The sequence below is a fragment of the Glandiceps talaboti genome, chromosome 6, assembly GCF_964340395.1.
Source record: "Glandiceps talaboti chromosome 6, keGlaTala1.1, whole genome shotgun sequence".
In the NCBI taxonomy this organism is placed as follows: domain Eukaryota; kingdom Metazoa; phylum Hemichordata; class Enteropneusta; family Spengelidae; genus Glandiceps; species Glandiceps talaboti.
Window position 1 is genome coordinate 22,879,520 of NC_135554.1, and position 26,925 is coordinate 22,906,444.

A 26,925-nucleotide genomic window follows, 5' to 3' on the forward strand; every position below is an offset into this window, starting at 1 on the left:
TAATATGATTGATTCACCTACTAGGATAACTGACAATACTGCCACCTGTATTGACCACATTTGGACAACTGAACCTGACAAGGTAATTTACACTGGGTTTTCTAATATTGGTCTTAGTGATCACTATCCAGTTTTTATCATCAGACAAACCTCGAACAAAGTTCTGTCTAAACAACACCATACTATCAAGTATAGATGTACAAAACATTTTGACCCGGATTTATTCTGTAAAGATCTTGGTGAAATCCAGTGGTCAAATGTTTCCAGTTCTGATAACATCACAGATATGATAAGTACATGGAAACAATTATTCCTCAGTGCTCTTAACAAACATGCACCACTTAAAACGAAACGTGTGAAACACCAAACAATTCCTGAATGGTGGAGTGATGATATTGAATTAGCAATCAAAATTAGAAATAAATATAAAGCAAACAAGTCATTCGAATTATACAAAACATGGAGAAACAAAGTCACAAACTTAATCAGAACAGCAAAACGTGAATTTTACAATAATGTGTTAAATAAAGGTACCACAGATTTTTGGAAATTTTTTAAGCAATTGATTCCAACTTCCAATTGTAAAAACCCCACTTTTTTAACAAGTCAAGGTAATGAAATTTCAGAAATACAAGAAATGGCCGATGTGTTCAACAATTTTTTCACAAATGTAGCTTCTGAGTATATCAAACAAACAATGATGACAATATTAATAAATTGAAACACTTTGTTTCATGTAATCTCCCAAACGATAACAAATTTGCAATCCCTCTGCTCCAAGAAGCCGAAGTTACAAAATTTCTCAGGAGTATTGATTGCAAAAAGTCAACAGGTCTAGATGGCATTAGTCCTCGCTTTTTGAAGATTGGTGCAACTCAAATAACATATAGTCTCACTGCAATTTTCAATCATGCAATTTCCTCTGGGACATTTCCTGTTCAGTGGAAATCTGCAAAAGTGACACCATTGTATAAAAAAGGTGCAAGAGATATTGTATCAAATTACAGACCTATTTCCGTATTGCCTGTCTTATCCAAAATTTTAGAAAGACATGTTCACACTCACTTCTATAACTTTTTGTGCACTTTCAAGTTATTGTCAAACAAACAATCAGGCTTTCGCAAGTTTCACTCATGTCAATCAGCATTAACAAATATCACTAACTCATGGTACCAAGAAATCGATAAGGGAAATCTCATAGGCGTCCTACTTGTTGATTTCAGAAAGGCTTTTGATCTTGTTGATCACAATATCTTACTACAAAAACTTAGAATTTATGGATGCTCAGAAAATACTATGTTGTTTTTCACATCATATTTGGAGGAAAGAAGGTTTCATTCAATGGGGCATTTAGTAATTCTTGTCAAGTCTTTGTGGGTGTACCACAGGGATCTATCTTAGGCCCCTTATTCTTTCTACTTTTCATCAACGATCTTCCTTTATTTACAAATACATCTGATCTTTACATGTATGCAGATGACACAGCTGCACAGGTCGCCAGTACTAATTTGAAAGAAATTGAGAATAAGCTTAATCAAGACATGCATTACATCTCGCAATGGTGTGACCTTAATAACATGTGTATCAATTCACAGAAAACAAAAGCAATGATCCTTGGAACTTCTCAAAGAAAAGCCAGAATTGATGTATCAATTAATGTCTTATGTAACGGAGATCTACTGGAGTGTGTTACACATGATAAGTTGTTGGGTATAATCATTGATGATACCTTAAGCTGGGAAAAACAAGTCAACTCTGTATGTAAAAGTATCACTTTTAAGTTAATTCAACTCAGACGTATTCGCCCCTTTCTAACTAAACGGGCCACGATGACTTTTTATAATTGTTTTATTCTACCCCATTTTGATTACTGTTCCAACATATGGGGTCACTGTTCCATCAAACTTTTAGTGCGCATTGAGCGACTCCAGAAAGCTGTTGCAAGAGTTCTTTTAGATTGTGATTATAACACTTCTAGTGATGTTTTATTCCGTACATTGCATTGGACACCATTCAGAAAACGGGTTTTATATAATGAGTCAATTTTAATGTATAAACTACAAAACAATTTAGCACCGGATTATTTGAATGTATTGTTGATGTTCGTCTATTTTGTTATTGTACCTTGTACCTTTTTTTGTCCTCATTTGATGTTAGCAGTATTTAATGTATATATTGTATATATTTTAATGTTTTTCTCGACACTGTGTGAGAAGAGCCACTGGCTCAACAGTCTATCGAGATTAAATAAAGTCTAATAATAATAATAATAATAATAATAATAATAATAATAATAATAATAATAATAATAATAAAAACAATAATAATCGATCAAAAGCTAAATGTCATGTGACCGTGAAATTACTCGTAATTGTTGACATTTTGTGAACATTTTGTTTGAGAAAACAACTGACGCCGATTTTGCCACTTTATTTGCAAGTTGTTTATTAAAGAGCCATTGATGAAAGGGTCAATTATTGAATTAATATAATTACTAGTTGCAATTCACTACCGGTGTTCTGGCTAGTGTATAAGGGTGCTGGTAAAACAGCTTCGGGTTGAGACGAAAATGTAGGGCACTAAGAGTCTTATGATTGATGCAGGGAATGATGAAATCGTAGGTACTTACTGTATTTCCGCCAACAATATCAATTGAGGTGTTCTGAAATTCAGACTGAGTCCAATCGGTAAGGTTGAAAACAGCTGTTCCTTTTGAGACATCCTGCAAGAATGTTTATAACTCACGGTGACTTTAAGTATCTTTTAGGGTGGGTCATTTATATTAGTATTATAAAAAGTTATGTACAAAGCAAATTCTAAGTTTTTCTATGTATGTATGTATGTATGTACGTACGTACGTACGTACGTACGTGCGCGCGCGCGCGCGCGCGTGTGTGTGTGTGTGTGTGTAGCTTCAATTGATGTTCAATTGCATCTCTTTGACTCTTTGGTCAAACCAATATTATTATATGGATCTGAAGATTGGGATGCCTACATATTCTATAGAGTTAATGTTAGCAAATTCAATGAATACTTTCTTAAGCCTAGATGAATGATATCGAATCAACACACATAAAAGCATGCAGATATATGCTTGGAGTTAACAAAACATCATGTATTCATACATGTTTAGGTGAATTAGGTCGTTTTCTATTATCAATTACTGTTATTGAAAATGTTGTCAAATATTGTTTTCAATTAAAACAAGTCAAAAAAGCATCTTTATATATACAAATTAAAGTTAAAGATTCTTTGAAATCAAAATGTATTGACAGGTGGAAGAATCTGTGACAAGTTACAACAAACTTCATGTTTTTTCAAAAATTAAGTTAACTTTTCAATGTGAAAAATATTTATCTGTTGTTAGAAACACTTTTGATAGAATAGCTTTTACAAAATTAAGGATTTCAAACCATATATTGCCAATTGAAACTGGTCGTTACAAGAACATTGAAAGGAAACAGAGATTATGCACATTGTGTAGTTCGAGTATTGGAGATGAATTTCACTGTGCATTACTGTGTAAAAATGAAACATTTCAGAAGATAAGAGATGAATACTTGGACATTTTATTTAGTTTACAATCGCAGTTACTTAAATTTGATAATCATTCTCTATTTAAGTACATTTTTTCATGTGTAGATGATACTCTAGCAAGTGTCACAGCTAGATATCTCAGTGATATACTTAATATTTTCAAGACATTGACAATATCAGTGTTTCATTGGGTATATTTTCTTGCCAATGTCACTTCATGGCTTAATAAATAAATAAATAAATAAATAAATAAATAAGTATGTATGTATGTATGTATGTATGTATGTATGTATGGATGTATGTATGTATGTTACTGTAATAATTATTGCAATTTGAGGCTGACAAATTCAAAATAATCGCGTGATTTTTGAAAGTGAATCTAAGGATTACTTTACCTCAGAAATAATGACACTGCCATTTCTTGTCATCGGATACTGGTTGATTTCTCCCTCAGTAAGGCACTTCCTTGCACCATGAATCCCTTAGTGTCCACAGAGAATGATACATAATTATGTTATTTTGTTTAGACGGCGGAAAACCAGTCATCGTTTCAGAGGAAATGACAATGCCGTACGCTACGATACTCCACTAAGTTATTTTGATGAAAATCAAGGTAATAACAGAATACTATATCTATGTGCTATTTTGTTCTCAAAAAATAACCCTTTAGACTGGGTCTGGCATGCATTATTCTTTTTGTTGTAATTGGTTTGAATATTGAATTCAAATGAGACAATGAACCAAAGTAAACAGAGAACAATAAACTACAAGGTTAGCAAGATTAGTATAGCATTTGCTGTGCAGATGTAGAAAAGTTTGTTGATTGTATCAAACATCATATTGAGGTTCCATACTCTGATGTATCAAACGCAAAGCATGACATCAGGCAGACGTTCAACTTTTCCCTTAAGATAATTAACGAGAGATTTCAAACTTCAAAGTGGCATTTATGTATTTAGGCCAAATAAAAAAATGCGTGGTTCCGATTACACTCAAATTTAGAATAGGTGGGGTAGGTAGATTTGTTATTTTATTTATTATATATTTTTGTCTGTGTGAGTGTCTAGTTCAGGTTTACCATTGTTTTTCAAATGATGTCTGTGTTGTTTATTTCTTCCTATCAGATGTAAAGCCATTGCAGATTGGAAGAACAGTTTTAGAGTGTCTTTTTAAGTTGATGTCAGTTTCCGCATACACTATTTCTCGTGAAACTTCACAGTTTTTGCGATTCAATTAATTCTGCTCGAATACTTAAAACAAAGTTCAGGGTCGGCAGTGAAAAGCTAGGCGGGGTTCGGTAACCGGAACCAAACAATATTTGTTTAGGCTTCAGTGTCATTTTAGTAAGCAGTGAACGCAATTGTCATGTAGTAATAGTTCATGATTTCACTTACGTCTGGAATAATGGAATCCATTGCGTCAAATATGTGCCGGTCACCTTTAAGGAGCAGGTTATTGCTTTATGCAATTATGCTGAGCGGTTTAACATCGAAGCCATAAGAACACAATACGATGCTATATGTAATAAACACTGACGTTCTTGTGTAAATGTAGCATTTGTTTACGTCAATAGAGAAAGCGCTACACTATCATTGCAGGTGATTGCCATCTATACTGCTTGGATGGTTGCGTGCGGAAAATCGTGGGTAGTTTAGATGGTAGGTATAGGTGCCATGAAATTAATACGCAATGGCAACGATAACAACGTGACTTCGAGATTCCATTTATTACCTGGACAGCAGAATCGAGCGTAATATATATCACACCTAATATTATCTTCTTGGTCTTCTTGTCGACAAATAACACCATTTCTATCAAACTGATAAAATCTATTTTTGGTCTTTGCTGCCGGGATCCCTGTTAACGTTTTAACGTCGATAGCCGTTGGTTCTTTACACATCAAATTGGGGTAGGTACGGTGCCCTTCTTCAGCACTGATGTAGCGTGTGTCGGTCTTAGCAGACCATAACTTAAACCACACTGTCCACTCTGCCCCTGTATGAAAAATATCACAATGGGGAGCAGTAATGAGGGGAAAGTACAGAAGTAATCCAATCAGGAATAAATACCTCCTGGGATAAACTTTATCCAGAGAGGGAAATTATTATTCTGATCAGGATGAACCAATGGTACCTGTGAGAAATTTAATTTTAAAGTTTTTTTTTACTGTTTATGAAAGTGACCCCTCAATTTCCTTTGTGTAAAACATGACCTTCTCCCGTATCCTAATATACTTCAACAGCAAGGGTTATGAGATGCTTATGTCAGCAGTAAAAGAGTAAAAGGAGTCTCAAGTTTAAGAGTTGTAAAAAAATGAAACATTAGGGAGCCTTTAGTATTTACAAGGGGGGAGGGGGGTAACATTTTACAAATCGGTTCTCGGGGAGGGCCATATTTTCGAAAATGGTATTACTATTAGGGAGGGCCACATTTTACTTTGACTCATTGTATTGTCTAACATTGCATTATGGTTTTTTTTGTCGTCTAATTGCTGCCACCGGTTCTAAGTTAAAGATATACAATAGTCTTAAAACGCGTGTACTGAAAAATTGCCCTGGACAACCTATGCCTAGCCCCTGGCTTTGATTGTAGCGTTGTTGCATGTCTTTGAGAGTAGCATGCTTACATACTTTATTTCAACATGCGCCATGTCTTAGTAACATGCGCCAAGGTCAATAGTCATTTTCCCACTCTGGTTAAAATATTATCCCAATCTGAATAAAACAAAACAAACATTTATCCCCGGGGATATTTCTGGCTCTAATTAGTTTAAATTAAACGCTTGCATTACTTCATAGTACTTGGGTATATAGTCTAATATGTGCGTACATTTGAATCATTACATGGTTGTCGGTAACCTTGCGACTGATATCTTCAGAACTGCTGCTATTTTGGTACAATTGTTTGAAGCGGCGTAGGAATACTAATCTTACAAACAGTGCAGAGTGTAGATGATAACACGATTCACTGTAAAATATGACCCCCCCCCCACCAATTCCATTTCCTAAATTGGCAGTGAGCCGGTTTGTAAAATATGATTCAGACCATTTAACAACCTCTCAGTCGTGATAACTAAATGCTTCCTCGGGGCGCTGTGTTTTGCGTTTTTGCCACATATCTATATTTACGGTTGGAATATCACTTGCCTCCTTGTCAAAAACATATATACAGTTGTGATTTGACCAAGGTTGAACCGAATGCCAACATACAACCATCTGTGAACTGAATATGCCTCTAAGGATACGGTTTTTTTTGGAAATGATATTAAAAAGTATGATAAATGTATTACAAGGAACGAAAAAGGAAGGAAAAAATGTCAGTCATTTAGTAAGAAATGAATCACACACTTAAATATCAGTGTCTAGTGTGTTCGGTCAATAGAGCTGATTTCATTGGAATTGAACATCGTACGAGATTCTTTTAGCCAATTGAAATGTAGACCCACCAGACCAAAAGGGAGATCTAAATATATAGTATATGTATACTCACCAAATGTTTCAGATTTGGTCTGATCGAAATGCTAGTGTCCTCAGTCTACTACATATATAACACCAACTACATTGACAGCGGACTGTCGCTTAGGGCAGCCTTCCGATTTCTCTTAAATTCATGCAAGTAATTATATTAATTCACTCTATGATTTTTAAGTCAGACAGATATTACGAACTAACTTTTCGATCTTTCAATCTATATCTTATCATTATCAATGTGCCAGCATTCACGCATGAATCTAATTAACAATCAACAAGATATCGCTTAATTAGTCAATTTCATTGATATGCAAATTACCCTAAAAAACTTGTCAGTTTTAGTCATTACCCTTAACATTAATTGTACCAAATTTCATCATGATTGAGCCAGCCGTTTTTAAGAAAATGATGACACAGACAGACAGACAGACAGACAGACATACACAGAGACGGATGGATGGACAGACAGACAGACATCGACATTTTAATCCCTCTCAGTGCGTGCAGAACCCCATGACACGTGAGTGCAAATGTGGTGTACTCCGAGTCGGGGTAATTGATGGGTGCTTCTTCTCAGCAGCCTTATTTTCACGAGCGTAGCTATTGAAAGTGCAGCAGAAAACACTGCAAACATGAATGCAAATATTCCTGAGTACCCACACTGGAACTCACGTGGCATGGGGTTTTATATATATGTTTATCTAAAACGGCACATTTCCATAAAAATCATAAAAATCACAGCCCGATCACGCGATAATACATTTTAGTACTAATAATACTATCATAGGAAAGTTTTAGCATGCTTCGTAAATGAATCATTTTGAAAGACAATGCGGATAATTGATAGTTTAGATAGAATTGTGTAGTCTTCTTTAATGCTAATTTATAGTCTCTAATTGATTCTAGGTAGAATTATACCTTTTTCCCTGTTGGCCTTGCTCCTTTTACACCCTATCTGTTATGTTGTCGTGTCTTTTTTCTTTCTTCTGCTATTGTTGTTTGGAATACTACAAAAACAAACACAACCACTCCCAAAAACCCTCCACAGTCCCCCTAAAATAAACACACTATATGCTCCAGAATTCAGCTGATCAGTGGCGAGTATAACTACTTGGAGTCATTATTGTATCTAGCGACGTTTTGAAAGAGATAATTTTGACTGTTCTAGAGATAAATATGACATGAAGGGCACAATAACTAACTTTGTATTTCAAAGAGTGTTGAATTAAATATGTTTGAATGTATAATCCTCGGTGCAAGGTCAGTTTGATTTTAATAGTTGAAATTGGTTTTGACAACTGGATCTCTATCTTCGTAGTGAGTAAGTACTTGTGTGTTTTAGAAAGAAACGGCAGAACACCAGTAATAAGCTCCAATCCGTAGTGAAGTCAGGATGTGACATCATTGTTTGCATACACAAATTGCTTAGCAAAAGAAAAAATGTACATGTTCGACAAAGTGTTATCAGCGTGAATTAAAAAGTTATGGTGGATACGTAACTTCCCGTTTTCGAGAGATTTTGAAGTGCAAATAAAGACGGAAGTGAAGGATGGTAATACACCTGGTACCCATTTCATTAAAATACATTCGTTAGGACCGTGTTATTTACTTGCTATTTCCTGGTCGTCTGTCTCACGAGTTTCACATGTTCGCCACTGACAGTCTGACCAACGTCCACAGCTCCCTTTGTGGTAACAACTTTACGATGTTCAGTGTACCACTGCATGGAATGAAACATTTGGCATATCTTGTTTTCACACATACACTCATAATCAACCAGGTCAGTTTTCGGGTATTATGGGAAATATTTATATACCTGTATTTAGTGAATAACAAACAGCTTGGAATAATTTTAGGGGTTATTATTTATATGTAATGTTTTGCTACATTAGTGCACTGCCCTTCAAAGTCAGCCACATCCAATTACGTACGCTGTCTACGGCCGCGGATTACTGTACCAGCTTTTCACACTTTCTTGTCGCTAGGATGAGGGTAACAAGTTCTTTACAAGAAAGTTTCAGCAAGTCAATAATACCTTGTAAACACTGACGAGAGATGGAAAAGTTTTGTTTTAAAGCAATGTCTTACCTGTTTGGTGGAATAAACATGGAATATATATAAGCATACATGTCAGAAGTAACACGGAAGGACGAAACAACATGGCGGAGAGTCAGAGAACAGCTTTGCGATCGAGCTGATGCTCTTTCTATAGCTGAACACGAATTTAGTTAGTGTATACGTATGTGAAATTGTCATTGCAATGCAAGGCTTTTAGGTCACATGTCAAGGCTCATCCATTTGTGCTTTTGTTAGAATGTCGATATTTGAAACCAATGCTATTCTAGGGTACAACACATAGGAAAATCCAAATCTATAAATAGTCTACTATTCATGTAAATACGTCATCAGAGATCAGTAATTGATATGTCACCTGTGTTACTTATTGTCACAATGTGAATTGTGTTTCCCGGTTCCAGTTTGAAAGACATATGGTATATGTGTATACTTAATTGACTTGTACAGTGAGTGATTTAGGAAACCATTGACCCTCCACCCTGGGTGGAGGGTCTATGAGGAAACTTAGCTCTGTCAGAAATGCCAAATCGTGGGAGGAAGAAACATTGTGGTAGCACATTGTATTGATTGGTAACAACAGAAATAATGACGATGGTATAAAATTGAATTCTTCGACATTTCGAGATTAATGTCTTCTATTCAAATAACACTATCTCCTCTGAACTGACAACATAATAATATTCAAATAACGAATGCATTATAAAATTGAAGGGCAGTTCGTCGTGACGTCAACACTACAACCGGAAACATCTGGGATTTCCCCCTCAAGTTATTGGATACTTGCCAATGTCACAAGTATTCTTCGACAAAAGCGGACCTTTACACTAGCATCCGCTATGCTCGAATCAGCGTATTGTGATTATGATTTGACACCTGGCAGAAATCAGTCAGTTTGTTTCGAATCTTCTTGACGTCAAACTCACATACACATGTTCCATTGAACATGCATCTGTGTGTGTGTGTATGTATGTATGTATGTATGTATGTATGTATGTATGTATGTATGTATGTATGCGTCGTTCAGATTGGATGAGGGAAATGGTAATGGAAAAATAGAGACATTATCCTGTCTGACTTTGTCGATGCTTGTCGCCTTCCCAGGCATCTAAAAATGCAAGACATTATTTGTATGTACATGTACAATATAGACAATACCATAATAGCGTGAGTTATGATAAAATATGTTTCATTCGTGTTGTCAATTCGAATTATGTCTATATGACAGTATATTTAAAGCAAAACCGTTAATCCTTTCCCTAAGCCTAACCACAATTTTCCGGTGACACAACGAAAACTAGCAAAGCACTCGTTCAGACCATACTTCAGGCAATTAACACTGTGCATATCTTTCAATAAAACAGTAGATTGCGAAATTCCAAAATAAGAGCAATGAATTTCGATGATGTGTACCAATATAAACGCAAAGTCAGGATGTCGTGCTAGATAATATAATAGTCTTGGTTTCTTAAAATGGTCTTTTTATGAATTCAAAAGTTTAAAATGTTTAATTTAATTGCTATGTAATTGACCACAGTGTATCCATTTACATTTTAATGCTAAAAATACAAAGTGCAATTTAATTGCTATGTAATTGACCACAGTGTATTCATTGACATTTTAATGCTAAAAATACAAAGTGTAATTTAATTGCTATGTAATTGACCACTGTGTATCCATTTACATTTTAATGCTAAGAATGCAAAGTGCAATTTAATTGCTATGTAATTGACCACAGTGTATTCATTTACATTTTAATGCTAAAAATACAAAATGCAATTTAATTGCTATGTTATTGACCACTGTGTATTCATTTACATTTTAATGCTAAGAATACAAAGTGCAATTTAATTGCTATGTAATTGACCACAGTGTATTCATTGACATTTTAATGCTAAGAATACAAAATGTAATTTAATTGCTATGTAATTGACCACTGTGTATTCATTGACATTTTAATGCCAAGAATGCAAAGTGCAATTTAATTGCTATGTAATTGACCACAGTGTATTCATTTACATTTTAATGCTAAAAATACAAAGTGCAATTTAATTGCTATGTAATTGACCACAGTGTATTCATTTACATTTTAATGCTAAGAACACAAAGTGCAATTTAATTGCTATGTTATTGACCACTGTGTATCCATTTACATTTTAATTCTAAGAATACAAAGTGCAATTTAATTGCTATGTAATTGACCACATTGTATTCATTTACATTTTAATGCTAAAAATACAAAGTGCAATTTAATTGCTATGTAATTGACCACTGTGTATCCATTTACATTTTAATGCTAAAAATACAAAGTGCAATTTAATTGCTATGTAATTGACCACAGTGTATCCATTTACATTTTAATGCTAAAAATACAAAGTGCAATTTAATTGCTATGTAATTGACCACAGTGTATTCATTTACATTTTAATGCTAAGAATACAAAGTGCAATTTAATTGCTATGTAATTGACCACAGTGTATTCATTTACATTTTAATGCTAAGAATACAAAATGCAATTCAATTGCTATGTAATTGACCACAGTGTATTTATTTACATTTTAATGCTAAGAATACAAAGTGCAATTTAATTGCTATGTTATTGACCACTGTGTATTCATTTACATTTTAATGCTAAGAATACAAAGTGCAATTTAATTGCTATGTAATTGACCACATTGTATTCATTTACATTTTAATGCTAAGAACACAAAGTGCAATTTAATTGCTATGTTATTGACCACTGTGTATTCATTTACATTTTAATGCTAAAAATACAAAGTGCAATTTAATTGCTATGTAATTGACCACAGTGTATTCATTTACATTTTAATGCCAAGAATGCAAAGTGCAATTTAATTGCTATGTAATTGACCACAGTGTATTCATTTACATTTTAATGCTAAAAATACAAAGTGCAATTTAATTGCTATGTAATTGACCACTGTGTATTCATTTACATTTTAATGCTAAGAATACAAAATGCAATTCAATTGCTATGTAATTGACCAGTGTATTCATTTACATTTTAATGCTAAGAATACAAAGTGCAATTTAATTGCTATGTAATTGACCACAGTGTATTCATTTACATTTTAATTCTAAGGACACAAAGTGCAATTTAATTGCTATGTAATTGACCACAGTGTATTCATTTACATTTTAATGCTAAAAATACAAAGTGCAATTTAATTGCTATGTAATTGACCACTGTGTATTCATTTACATTTTAATGCTAAGAATACAAAGTGCAATTTAATTGCTATGTAATTGACCACTGTGTATTCATTTACATTTTAATTCTAAGGACACAAAGTGCAATTTAATTGCTATGTAATTGACCACTGTGTATTCATTTACATTTTAATGCTAAGAATACAAAGTGCAATTTAATTGCTATGTAATTGACCACTGTGTATTCATTTACATTTTAATGCTAAGAATACAAAGTGCAATTTAATTGCTATGTAATTGACCACTGTGTATTCATTTACATTTTAATGCTAAGAATACAAAGTGCAATTTAATTGCTATGTAATTGACCACTGTGTATTCATTTACATTTTAATGCTAAAAATACAAAGTGCAATTTAATTGCTATGTAATTGACCACAGTGTATTCATTTACATTTTAATGCTAAGGACACAAAGTGCAATTTAATTGCTATGTAATTGACCACTGTGTATCCATTTACATTTTAATGCTAAGAATACAAAGTGCAATTTAATTGCTATGTTATTGACCACTGTGTATCCATTTACATTTTAATGCTAAAAATACAAAGTGCAATTTAATTGCTATGTAATTGACCACTGTGTATTCATTTACATTTTAATGCTAAGAATACAAAGTGCAATTTAATTGCTATGTAATTGACCACTGTGTATTCATTTACATTTTAATGCTAAAAATACAAAGTGCAATTTAATTGCTATGTAATTGACCACAGTGTATTCATTTACATTTTAATGTTAAGAATACAAAGTGCAATTTAATTGCTATGTAATTGACCACAGTGTATTCATTTACATTTTAATGCTAAGAATACAAAGTGCAATTTAATTGCTATGTAATTGACCACAGTGTATTCATTTACATTTTAATGCTAAAAATACAAAGTGCAATTTAATTGCTATGTAATTAAACACAGTGTATTCATTTACATTTTAATGCTAAGAATACAAAGTGCAATTTAATTGCTATGTAATTGACCACTGTGTATTCATTTACATTTTAATGCTAAGAATACAAAGTGCAATTTAATTGCTATGTAATTGACCAGTGTATCCATTTACATTTTAATGCTAAAAATACAAAGTGCAATTTAATTGCTATGTAATTGACCACTGTGTATCCATTTACATTTTAATGCTAAGAATACAAAGTGCAATTTAATTGCTATGTAATTGACCACTGTGTATTCATTTACATTTTAATGCTAAGAATACAAAGTGCAATTTAATTGCTATGTTATTGACCACTGTGTATTCATTTACATTTTAATGCTAAGAATACAAAGTGCAATTCAATTGCTATGTAATTGACCACAGTGTATTCATTTACATTTTAATGCTAAGAATACAAAATGCAATTTAATTGCTATGTAATTGACCACTGTGTATTCATTTACATTTTAATGCTAAGAATACAAAATGCAATTTAATTGCTATGTAATTGACCACAGTGTATTCATTTACATTTTAATGCTAAAAATACAAAGTGCAATTTAATTGCTATGTAATTGACCACAGTGTATTCATTTACATTTTAATGCTAAGAATACAAAATGCAATTTAATTGCTATGTAATTGACCACAGTGTATTCATTTACATTTTAATGCTAAAAATACAAAGTGCAATTTAATTGCTATGTAATTGACCACTGTGTATTCATTTACATTTTAATGCTAAGAATACAAAATGCAATTTAATTGCTATGTAATTGACCACTGTGTATTCATTTACATTTTAATGCTAAGAATACAAAGTGCAATTTAATTGCTATGTAATTGACCACTGTGTATTCATTTACATTTTAATGCTAAAAATACAAAGTGCAATTTAATTGCTATGTAATTGACCACTGTGTATCCATTTACATTTTAATGCTAAAAATACAAAGTGCAATTTAATTGCTATGTAATTGACCACTGTGTATCCATTTACATTTTAATGCTAAAAATACAAAGTGCAATTTAATTGCTATGTTATTGACCACTGTGTATCCATTTACATTTTAATGCTAAAAATACAAAGTGCAATTTAATTGCTATGTAATTGACCACTGTGTATTCATTTACATTTTAATGCTAAGAATACAAAGTGCAATTTAATTGCTATGTAATTGACCACAGTGTATTCATTTACATTTTAATGCTAAAAATACAAAGTGCAATTTAATTGCTATGTAATTGACCACAGTGTATTCATTTACATTTTAATGCTAAAAATACAAAGTGCAATTTAATTGCTATGTAATTGACCACTGTGTATTTATTTACATTTTAATGCCAAGAATGCAAAGTGCAATTTAATTGCTATGTAATTGACCACTGTGTATCCATTTACATTTTAATGCTAAAAATACAAAGTGCAATTTAATTGCTATGTAATTGACCACAGTGTATTCATTTACATTTTAATGCTAAAAATACAAAGTGCAATTTAATTGCTATGTAATTAAACACAGTGTATTCATTTACATTTTAATGCTAAAAATACAAAGTGCAATTTAATTGCTATGTAATTGACCACTGTGTATTCATTTACATTTTAATGCTAAAAATACAAAGTGCAATTTAATTGCTATGTAATTGACCACAGTGTATTCATTTACATTTTAATGCTAAAAATACAAAGTGCAATTTAATTGCTATGTTATTGACCACTGTGTATTTATTTACATTTTAATTCTAAGGACACAAAGTGTAATTTAATTGCTATGTAATTGACCACAGTGTATTCATTTACATTTTAATGCTAAAAATACAAAGTGCAATTTAATTGCTATGTAATTGACCACTGTGTATTTATTTACATTTTAATGCTAAAAACACAAAATGCAATTTAATTGCTATGTAATTGACCACTGTGTATCCATTTACATTTTAATGCTAAAAATACAAAATGCAATTTAATTGCTATGTAATTGACCACTGTGTATCCATTTACATTTTAATGCTAAAAATACAAAATGCAATTTAATTGCTATGTAATTGACCACTGTGTATTTATTTACATTTTAATTCTAAGGACACAAAGTGCAATTTAATTGCTATGTAATTGACCACAGTGTATTCATTTACATTTTAATGCTAAAAACACAAAGTGCAATTTAATTGCTATGTTATTGACCACAGTGTATCCATTTACATTTTAATGCTAAAAATACAAAGTGCAATTTAATTGCTATGTAACTGACCACAGTGTATTTATTTACATTTTAATGCTAAGAATACAAAGTGCAATTTAATTGCTATGTAATTGACCACTGTGTATCCATTTACATTTTAATGCTAAAAATACAAAGTGTAATTTAATTGCTATGTAATTGACCACTGTGTATCCATTTACATTTTAATGCTAAGAATACAAAGTGCAATTTAATTGCTATGTAATTAAACACTGTGTATTCATTTACATTTTAATGCTAAGAATACAAAGTGTAATTTAATTGCTATGTAATTGACCACAGTGTATTTATTTACACTAAAATACAAAGTGCAATTCAATTGCTATGTAATTGACCAGTGTATTCATTTACATTTTAATGCTAAGAATACAAAATGCAATTCAATTGCTATGTAATTGACCACTGTGTATTCATTTACATTTTAATGCTAAGAATACAAAATGCAATTTAATTGCTATGTAATTGACCAGTGTATCCATTTACATTTTAATGCTAAAAATACAAAGTGCAATTTAATTGCTATGTAATTGACCACTGTGTATTCATTTACATTTTAATGCTAAGAACACAAAGTGCAATTGCTATGTTATTGACCACAGTGTATTTATTTACACTAAAATACAAAGTGCAATTTAATTGCTATGTAATTGACCACTGTGTATTTATTTACATTTTAATGCTAAAAATACAAAGTGCAATTTAATTGCTATGTAATTGACCACAGTGTATCCATTTACATTTTAATGCTAAAAATACAAAGTGCAATTTAATTGCTATGTAATTGACCACAGTGTATTCATTTACATTTTAATGCTAAAAATACAAAGTGCAATTTAATTGCTATGTAATTGACCACTGTGTATTCATTTACATTTTAATGCTAAGAACACAAAGTGCAATTGCTATGTTATTGACCACAGTGTATTTATTTACACTAAAATACAAAGTGCAATTTAATTGCTATGTAATTGACCACAGAATACATTTTAATGTTAAGGACACAAAGTGCAATTTAATTGCTATGTTATTGACCACAGTGTATCCATTTACATTTTAATGCCAAGAATGCAAAGTGCAATTTAATTGCTATGTAATTGACCACAGTGTATCCATTTACATTTTAATGCTAAAAATACAAAGTGTAATTTAATTGCTATGTAATTGACCACAGTGTATTCATTTACATTTTAATGCTAAAAATACAAAATGCAATTTAATTGCTATGTAATTGACCACTGTGTATTCATTTACATTTTAATGTTAAGAATACAAAATGCAATTTAATTGCTATGTAATTGACCACAGTGTATTCATTTACATTTTAATGCTAAAAATACAAAATGCAATTTAATTGCTATGTAATTGACCACTGTGTATTCATTTACATTTTAATGCTAAAAATACAAAGTGCAATTTACTTGCTATGTAATTGACCACTGTGTATTCATTTACATTTTAATGCTAAAAATACAAAGTGTAATTTAATTGCTATGTAATTGACCACAGTGTATTTATTTACATTTTAATGCTAAAAATACAAAGTGCAATTTAATTGCTATGTAATTGACCACAGTGTATTCATTTACATTTTAATGCTAAAAACACAAAGTGCAATTTAATTGCTATGTTATTGACCAGTGTGTATTCATTTACATTTTAATGCTAAGAATACAAAATGCAATTTAATTGCTATGTAATTGACCACTGTGTATTCATTTACATTTTAATGCCAAGAATACAAAGTGCAATTTAATTGCTATGTTATTGACCACTGTGTATTCATTTACATTTTAATGCCAAGAATACAAAGTGCAATTTAATTGCTATGTTATTGACCACTGTGTATTTATTTACATTTTAATCCTAAAAATACAAAATGCAATTTAATTGCTATGTAATTGACCACTGTGTATTCATTTACATTTTAATGCTAAAAATACAAAATGCAATTTAATTGCTATGTTATTGACCACTGTGTATTTATTTACATTTTAATGCTAAAAACACAAAATGCAATTTAATTGCTATGTAATTGACCACTGTGTATCCATTTACATTTTAATGCTAAGAATACAAAGTGCAATTTAATTGCTATGTAATTGACCACTGTGTATCCATTTACATTTTAATGCTAAGAATACAAAATGTAATTTAATTGCTATGTAATTGACCACTGTGTATTCATTTACATTTTAATGCTAAAAATACAAAGTGCAATTTAATTGCTATGTAATTGACCACAGTGTATTCATTTACATTTTAATGCTAAAAACACAAAGTGCAATTTAATTGCTATGTTATTGACCAGTGTGTATTCATTTACATTTTAATGCTAAGAATACAAAATGCAATTTAATTGCTATGTAATTGACCACTGTGTATTCATTTACATTTTAATGCCAAGAATACAAAGTGCAATTTAATTGCTATGTTATTGACCACTGTGTATTTATTTACATTTTAATGCTAAGAATACAAAATGCAATTTAATTGCTATGTAATTGACCACTGTGTATCCATTTACATTTTAATGCTAAAAATACAAAGTGCAATTTAATTGCTATGTAATTGACCACTGTGTATTCATTTACATTTTAATGCTAAAAATACAAAGTGCAATTTAATTGCTATGTAATTGACCACAGAATACATTTTAATGCTAAAAATACAAAATGCAATTCAATTGCTATGTTATTGACCACTGTGTATTCATTTACATTTTAATGCTAAAAATACAAAGTGCAATTTAATTGCTATGTAATTAAACACTGTGTATTTATTTACATTTTAATCCTAAGAACACAAAGTGCAATTGCTATGTTATTGACCACAGTGTATTTATTTACATTTTAATTCTAAGAACACAAAGTGCAATTGCTATGTTATTGACCAGTGTATTTATTTACACTAAAATACAAAGTGCAATTTAATTGCTATGTAATTGACCACAGAATACATTTTAATGTTAAGAATACAAAGTGATATTTAATTGCTATGTAATTGACCACTGTGTATTCATTTACATTTTAATGCTAAGAATACAAAGTGCAATTTACTTGCTATGTAATTAAACACTGTGTATCCATTTACATTTTAATGCTAAGAATACAAAATGCAATTCAATTGCTATGTAATTGACCAGTGTATTCATTTACATTTTAATGCTAAGAATACAAAATGCAATTCAATTGCTATGTAATTGACCAGTGTATTCATTTACATTTTAATGCTAAGAATACAAAATGCAATTCAATTGCTATGTAATTGACCACTGTGTATTCATTTACATTTTAATGCTAAGAATACAAAATGCAATTCAATTGCTATGTAATTGACCAGTGTATTCATTTACATTTTAATGCTAAAAATACAAAGTGCAATTTAATTGCTATGTTATTGACCACAGTGTATTTATTTACATTTTAATGCTAAGAATACAAAGTGCAATTTAATTGCTATGTAATTGACCAGTGTATCCATTTACATTTTAATGCTAAAAATACAAAGTGCAATTTAATTGCTATGTTATTGACCAGTGTATTCATTTACATTTTAATGCTAAAAATACAAAGTGCAATTTAATTGCTATGTTATTGACCAGTGTATCCATTTACATTTTAATGCTAAAAATACAAAGTGCAATTTAATTGCTATGTTATTGACCAGTGTATTCATTTACATTTTAATGCTAAAAATACAAAGTGCAATTTAATTGCTATGTTATTGACCAGTGTATCCATTTACATTTTAATGCTAAAAATACAAAGTGCAATTTAATTGCTATGTTATTGACCAGTGTATTCATTTACATTTTAATGCTAAAAATACAAAGTGCAATTTAATTGCTATGTAATTGACCACAGTGTATCCATTTACATTTTAATGCTAAGAATACAAAATGCAATTTAATTGCTATGTAATTGACCACAGTGTATTCATTTACATTTTAATGCTAAGAATACAAAGTGCAATTTAATTGCTATGTTATTGACCACAGTGTATTCATTTACATTTTAATGCTAAAAATACAAAGTGCAATTTAATTGCTATGTAATTGACCACAGTGTATTCATTTACATTTTAATGCTAAAAATACAAAGTGCAATTTAATTGCTATGTTATTGACCACTGTGTATTCATTTACATTTTAATGCTAAGAATACAAAGTGTAATTTAATTGCTATGTAATTAAACACTGTGTATTCATTTACATTTTAATGCTAAAAATACAAAGTGCAATTTAATTGCTATGTAACTGACCGCTGTGTATCCATTTACATTTTAATGCTAAGAATACAAAGTGCAATTTAATTGCTATGTTATTGACCACAGTGTATTCATTTACATTTTAATGCTAAAAATACAAAGTGCAATTTAATTGCTATGTAATTGACCACTGTGTATTCATTTACATTTTAATGCTAAAAATACAAAGTGCAATTTAATTGCTATGTAATTGACCACTGTGTATTTATTTACATTTTAATGCTAAGAATACAAAGTGCAATTTAATTGCTATGTTATTGACCACTGTGTATTCATTTACATTTTAATGCTAAAAATACAAAGTGCAATTTAATTGCTATGTAATTGACCACTGTGTATTCATTTACATTTTAATGCTAAAAATACAAAGTGCAATTTAATTGCTATGTAATTGACCACAGTGTATTCATTTACATTTTAATGCTAAAAATACAAAATGCAATTTAATTGCTATGTAATTGACCACAGTGTATTCATTTACATTTTAATGCTAAAAATACAAAGTGCAATTTAATTGCTATGTAATTGACCAGTGTATTCATTTACATTTTAATGCTAAAAATACAAAGTGCAATTTAATTGCTATGTAATTGACCACTGTGTATCCATTTACATTTTAATTCTAAGAATACAAAATGCAATTTAATTGCTATGTAATTGACCACAGTGTATTCATTTACATTTTAATGCTAAAAATACAAAGTGCAATTTAATTGCTATGTAATTGACCAGTGTATTCATTTACATTTTAATGCTAAAAATACAAAGTGCAATTTAATTGCTATGTAATTGACCACTGTGTATCCATTTACATTTTAATGCTAAAAATACAAAGTGCAATTTAATTGCTATGTAATTGACCAGTGTATTCATTTACATTTTAATGCTAAAAATACAAAGTGCAATTTAATTGCTATGTAATTGACCACTGTGTATCCATTTACATTTTAATGCTAAGAATACAAAGTGCAATTTAATTGCTATGTTATTGACCACTGTGTATTCATTTACATTTTAATGCTAAAAATACAAAATGCAATTTAATTGCTATGTAATTGACCACTGTGTATTCATTTACATTTTAATGCTAAAAATACAAAATGCAATTTAATTGCTATGTAATTGACCACAGTGTATTCATTTACATTTTAATGCTAAGAATACAAAGTGATATTTAATTGCTATGTAATTGACCACTGTGTATTTATTTACATTTTAATGCTAAAAATACAAAATGCAATTTAATTGCTATGTAATTGACCACTGTGTATTCATTTACATTTTAATGCTAAGAATACAAAGTGCAATTTAATTGCTATGTAATTGACCAGTGTATTCATTTACATTTTAATGCTAAAAATACAAAGTGCAATTTAATTGCTATGTAATTGACCACTGTGTATTCATTTACATTTTAATGCTAAGAATACAAAGTGTAATTTAATTGCTATGTAATTGACCACAGTGTATTCATTTACATTTTAATGCTAAAAATACAAAGTGCAATTTAATTGCTATGTTATTGACCACTGTGTATTCATTTACATTTTAATGCTAAGAATACAAAGTGTAATTTAATTGCTATGTAATTGACCACTGTGTATTCATTTACATTTTAATGCTAAGAATACAAAGTGTAATTTAATTGCTATGTAATTGACCACTGTGTATTCATTTACATTTTAATGCTAAGAATACAAAGTGTAATTTAATTGCTATGTAATTGACCACTGTGTATTCATTTACATTTTAATGCTAAGAATACAAAGTGCAATTTAATTGCTATGTTATTGACCACGGTGTATTCATTTACATTTTAATGCTAAAAATACAAAGTGCAATTTACTTGCTATGTAATTGACCACTGTGTATTCATTTACATTTTAATGCTAAAAATACAAAATGCAATTTAATTGCTATGTAATTGACCAGTGTATCCATTTACATTTTAATGCTAAGAATACAAAGTGCAATTTAATTGCTATGTAATTGACCACTGTGTATTCATTTACATTTTAATGCTAAGAATACAAAGTGCAATTTAATTGCTATGTAATTGACCACTGTGTATTCATTTACATTTTAATGCTAAAAATACAAAGTGTAATTTAATTGCTATGTAATTGACCAGTGTATTCATTTACATTTTAATGCTAAGAATACAAAGTGCAATTTAATTGCTATGTTATTGACCACAGTGTATTCATTTACATTTTAATGCTAAAAACACAAAGTGCAATTTAATTGCTATGTTATTGACCACAGTGTATCCATTCACATTTTAATGCTAAGAACACAAAGTGCAATTTAATTGCTATGTTATTGACCACAGTGTATCCATTTACATTTTAATGCTAAGAATACAAAGTGCAATTTAATTGCTATGTTATTGACCACTGTGTATTTATTTACATTTTAATGCTAAGAATACAAAGTGTAATTTAATTGCTATGTAATTAAACACTGTGTATTCATTTACATTTTAATGCTAAAAATACAAAGTGCAATTTAATTGCTATGTAATTGACCACTGTGTATTCATTTACATTTTAATGCTAAGAATACAAAATGCAATTTAATTGCTATGTTATTGACCACTGTGTATTCATTTACATTTTAATGCTAAGAATACAAAGTGTAATTTAATTGCTATGTAATTGACCACAGTGTATCCATTTACATTTTAATGCTAAGAATACAAAGTGTAATTTAATTGCTATGTTATTGACCACTGTGTATTCATTTACATTTTAATGCTAAAAATACAAAGTGCAATTTAATTGCTATGTAATTGACCACAGTGTACTCATTTACATTTTAATGCTAAAAATACAAAGTGTAATTTAATTGCTATGTTATTGACCACTGTGTATCCATTTACATTTTAATGCTAAGAATACAAAGTGTAATTTAATTGCTATGTAATTGACCACAGTGTACTCATTTACATTTTAATGCTAAAAATACAAAGTGTAATTTAATTGCTATGTTATTGACCACTGTGTATTCATTTACATTTTAATGCTAAAAATACAAAGTGCAATTCAATTGCTATGTAATTGACCAGTGTATTCATTTACATTTTAATGCTAAAAATACAAAGTGTAATTTAATTGCTATGTAATTGACCACTGTGTATCCATTTACATTTTAATGCTAAAAATACAAAGTGCAATTTAATTGCTATGTTATTGACCACAGTGTATTCATTTACATTTTAATGCTAAGAATACAAAATGCAATTCAATTGCTATGTAATTGACCAGTGTATTCATTTACATTTTAATGCTAAGAATACAAAGTGTAATTTAATTGCTATGTAATTGACCAGTGTATTCATTTACATTTTAATGCTAAAAATACAAAGTGCAATTTAATTGCTATGTTATTGACCACAGTGTATCCATTTACATTTTAATGCTAAGAATACAAAGTGTAATTTAATTGCTATGTAATTGACCACTGTGTATTTATTTACATTTTAATGCTAAGAATACAAAGTGCAATTTAATTGCTATGTTATTGACCACAGTGTATTCATTTACATTTTAATGCTAAAAATACAAAGTGCAATTTAATTGCTATGTAATTGACCACTGTGTACTCATTTACATTTTAATTCTAAGAATACAAAATGCAATTCAATTGCTATGTAATTGACCACAGTGTATTTATTTACATTTTAATGCTAAAAATACAAAGTGCAATTTAATTGCTATGTAATTGACCACTGTGTACTCATTTACATTTTAATTCTAAGAATACAAAATGCAATTCAATTGCTATGTAATTGACCACAGTGTATTTATTTACATTTTAATGCTAAAAATACAAAGTGTAATTTAATTGCTATGTAATTGACCACTGTGTATCCATTTACATTTTAATGCTAAGAATACAAAGTGCAATTTAATTGCTATGTTATTGACCACTGTGTATTTATTTACATTTTAATGCTAAGGACACAAAGTGCAATTCAATTGCTATGTAATTGACCACTGTGTATTCATTTACATTTTAATGCTAAAAATACAAAGTGCAATTTAATTGCTATGTTATTGACCACTGTGTATTTATTTACATTTTAATGCTAAGGACACAAAGTGCAATTCAATTGCTATGTAATTGACCACTGTGTATTCATTTACATTTTAATGCTAAAAATACAAAATGCAATTCAATAAACCATTGAATTGTGAAACATTCTGAATTATAATAATAACAAAACTTAACAACAAAATAAATAGTTACACTACATTTAATTAATTTAGTTAATTAATTTATAATGTGTGGCGAAATTACAATATATACAGACCAGAAAGTGTTAGTTGTATATCATCAGGTATCCCCCCAATAAAATCGGAGGAAAACCTTGTTACTCAAACTTATGATTGCTGTTGACACTAGCAACCAAAAATGTGTTCCGTGCACGTGTGCAAACACTGGGAAATTATTAAAAGGTATTATTTCAAAACAGGTGATCATGTCTGCATAAAACTTGCATTGAGACCTTAATTCCAAATTCACCATTATATGAAGTTTATTCCTTGTTCACCATGGTAAACAAATTATGTAATAATATGTAAAACGTGTCTCTGAATGTTCTCGATCATCCAGGTATGAAGTTGATAACGAAGTGATTATAATCTATTCTACTGAACTTGCTGTTGTATTGATGGGTGGCTCTGGAGTAAATACATGGCAACACATATTACCAGTATATATGCGAGACAAAGAGGCATATTGAGGTAAAGAAATTCAAACAAAGATGTACAATGTAATACTATGTTGACCTAAAAATGAAAGACCCATGTAAGTTTACATTATAACGAGTTTACTTGGAGTCATTGTATTTAGCGACGTTTTAAAAAGAGATAATTTTGACTTTAAAGTAGAGATAAATATGACATGGAGGGCACAATAACTGTAACTATGTTTTTCTGTGAGTTTTTAATTAAATAGATTTGAATGTATCGTCATTGGTGCCGGGGGGGGGGGGGGCTGTACCAATGGTCAGCTCTGATAGGGGTGTGTGGCCAGTAATGGAAACCCCAGGCCACTTTGACCAAACATCAATACCCAATATTATATAATTACAGGTTTTTAAAACATAAAAGTTTAGACCTAAATATATTTTCTTTAGGAGGCAACATTTTGGGGCAATAATTGGCAGTTATGATTTGGTAAAGGACAATGGACAACATAAACCAAGTTAAATCGAAAATAATGCAAAATATACCCCATTTTAGACTTTTAAGCCCGACCCATTTTAGACAAAAGGGGCTAGAAAACGCACCCCAAAAGGGCGAAACATATACGTATACTCAAATAAGGGAAGTAGCCCCCCGGGCCTTGGTGCAAGGTAAGTTTGATTTTGACCATTGAATTTTGGTTTTGACAACTGAATCTTGTGTGTTTTAGAAAGAAACGGTAGAACACCAGTAGATAGCTTACAAATGTACACTCCGTAATGAAATCAGGATGTGACATCACTGTTTCCCATACACCCATATTGCTCAGCAAAGACATGTCCGACAAAGTGTTATTGAGTAACTAAGTTATTGTGGATACGTAACTTCCTGTTTTCGAGAGACTTTGAAGTACAAATAAAGACGGAAGTGAAACATGATAATACACCCATTTCATTAGAATAAATTCGCTAGGAGTAGGAGCGTGTTATTTACCAGAGTTATTTACTTGCTATTTCCTGGTTGTCTATCATGAGTTTCACATGTAATTTCGCCACTAACAATTTGACAAACTCACACAGCTTTCCCTGTGATAATAACTTGACCATGTTCATTATAAACTGCTTTCCCATTCCCCATATTGTCACATATTATACACTCACACTCAACCAGGGCATAATTTTCGGTTATTATGGGAAATATTGATATACTTGTATTTAGAAAAAAATCCCTAGTGAACAAAAAGCAAACAGCCTCAAACAATTTGTTGGGTTATTATTTAGGTAGTAGCTACATTAGCGCACTCCCCTTCAAAGTCAAGTCATGGATGGCCACAAGCTCGAGCCACATTCAATTATCTTCGCCATCGACAGATTATCAGCTTTTCACACTTTCATGTCACTATGGGGTAACAAGTTTATTACAAGAAAGCTTCAGCAAGGTCAGTACATAACTTGTAAACGCCGTCGAGAGATGGAAAAGTTTTGTTTTAAAGCAATGTCTTACCTGTTTGGTGGAATAAACAAGGAATATATATAAGCATACATGTCAGAAGTAACACGGAAGGACGAACAGGCATGGTGGTGGTGACAGAGAACAGCTTTGTGGTGGAGATTACTAGTATTCTCTTTCAAAAACTGAACGCGGAAACTGATTATGTTTGAGGTCAATTGTAACGTGTCAACTGATTGTGCTTGTAAGAGAATCAGTGTAAAATCCCAAATCTATCAATAGTATGCTATTTCTGTAAACACGTCATCACAGACCAGAGAGCAGTGTTACTTGAGTGCCTTATTGTCGCATGGGCGTTAACTATCTGTTGTCCTATTCTTTCCAGTTTGAAAGACGGGTGATTTATGTGTTGAGTGATCGGCCGAGTGTGGCTGGACACTTACAGCGTTGTAGTTTCGTCAGAAATGCTATAGGCTGTATCCACAGGGGCACGTATTATTGCTCAGATTGCCGTTTTCTTAAGAAAATATCGTATGAATCCTGCTGCTACAAATGTATCAATCTCTATACCACTAGTAGAAAGAACGATTTTTTTATGTTTTCCTTACAGGAATATATAGTCAAAAGGTTGTAATATTTAGCTTGTAGACCAGGAAAACAACAAGCTAAGAAATATTACACGCCCCTATGGCTGTATCTATGCTTGTGTATTCTTCGACATATCCATGATATTGATAATTTATATTATATTGTATGCTTTGAAATCAAAGCTCTCTCCACAATATGGAATACGTCATTAACCGACAGACACTTCTTCAGCTGACGTCAACACTACATCTACATCTTGGATTTCCCCTCTCGAGTTATTGGATAGTTGCCAATGTCTTGAAGTATACGTATCCTTTGACAAAAGCCGACCTTTGACCATAGCACTTTTTATGTTCATCAGTAGCGCATATAGGGCGAATTCAGCATAAAGACCGTTCGCGATCCATCAGCTACTTTGTCGACGGTGCTGATCTGCAACTA

General features: G+C 30.9%; 1 protein-coding gene across 1 annotated transcript; it reads right to left on the bottom strand.

Annotated features, from left to right (window-relative positions):
- Positions 1-1,418: 1,418 nt before the first annotated feature.
- Positions 1,419-26,785, bottom strand: LOC144436369 (uncharacterized). The gene is made up of 5 exons (XM_078125153.1): positions 25,951-26,785; positions 5,269-5,532; positions 3,933-4,018; positions 2,630-2,722; positions 1,419-1,503 (listed from the first exon to the last, which is right to left on the bottom strand). The coding sequence occupies exons 1-5, from the start codon at positions 26,021-26,023 to the stop codon at positions 1,444-1,446; spliced, it is 576 nt and encodes a 191-aa protein (XP_077981279.1). The 5' UTR covers positions 26,024-26,785; the 3' UTR covers positions 1,419-1,443.
- Positions 26,786-26,925: the final 140 nt, after the last annotated feature.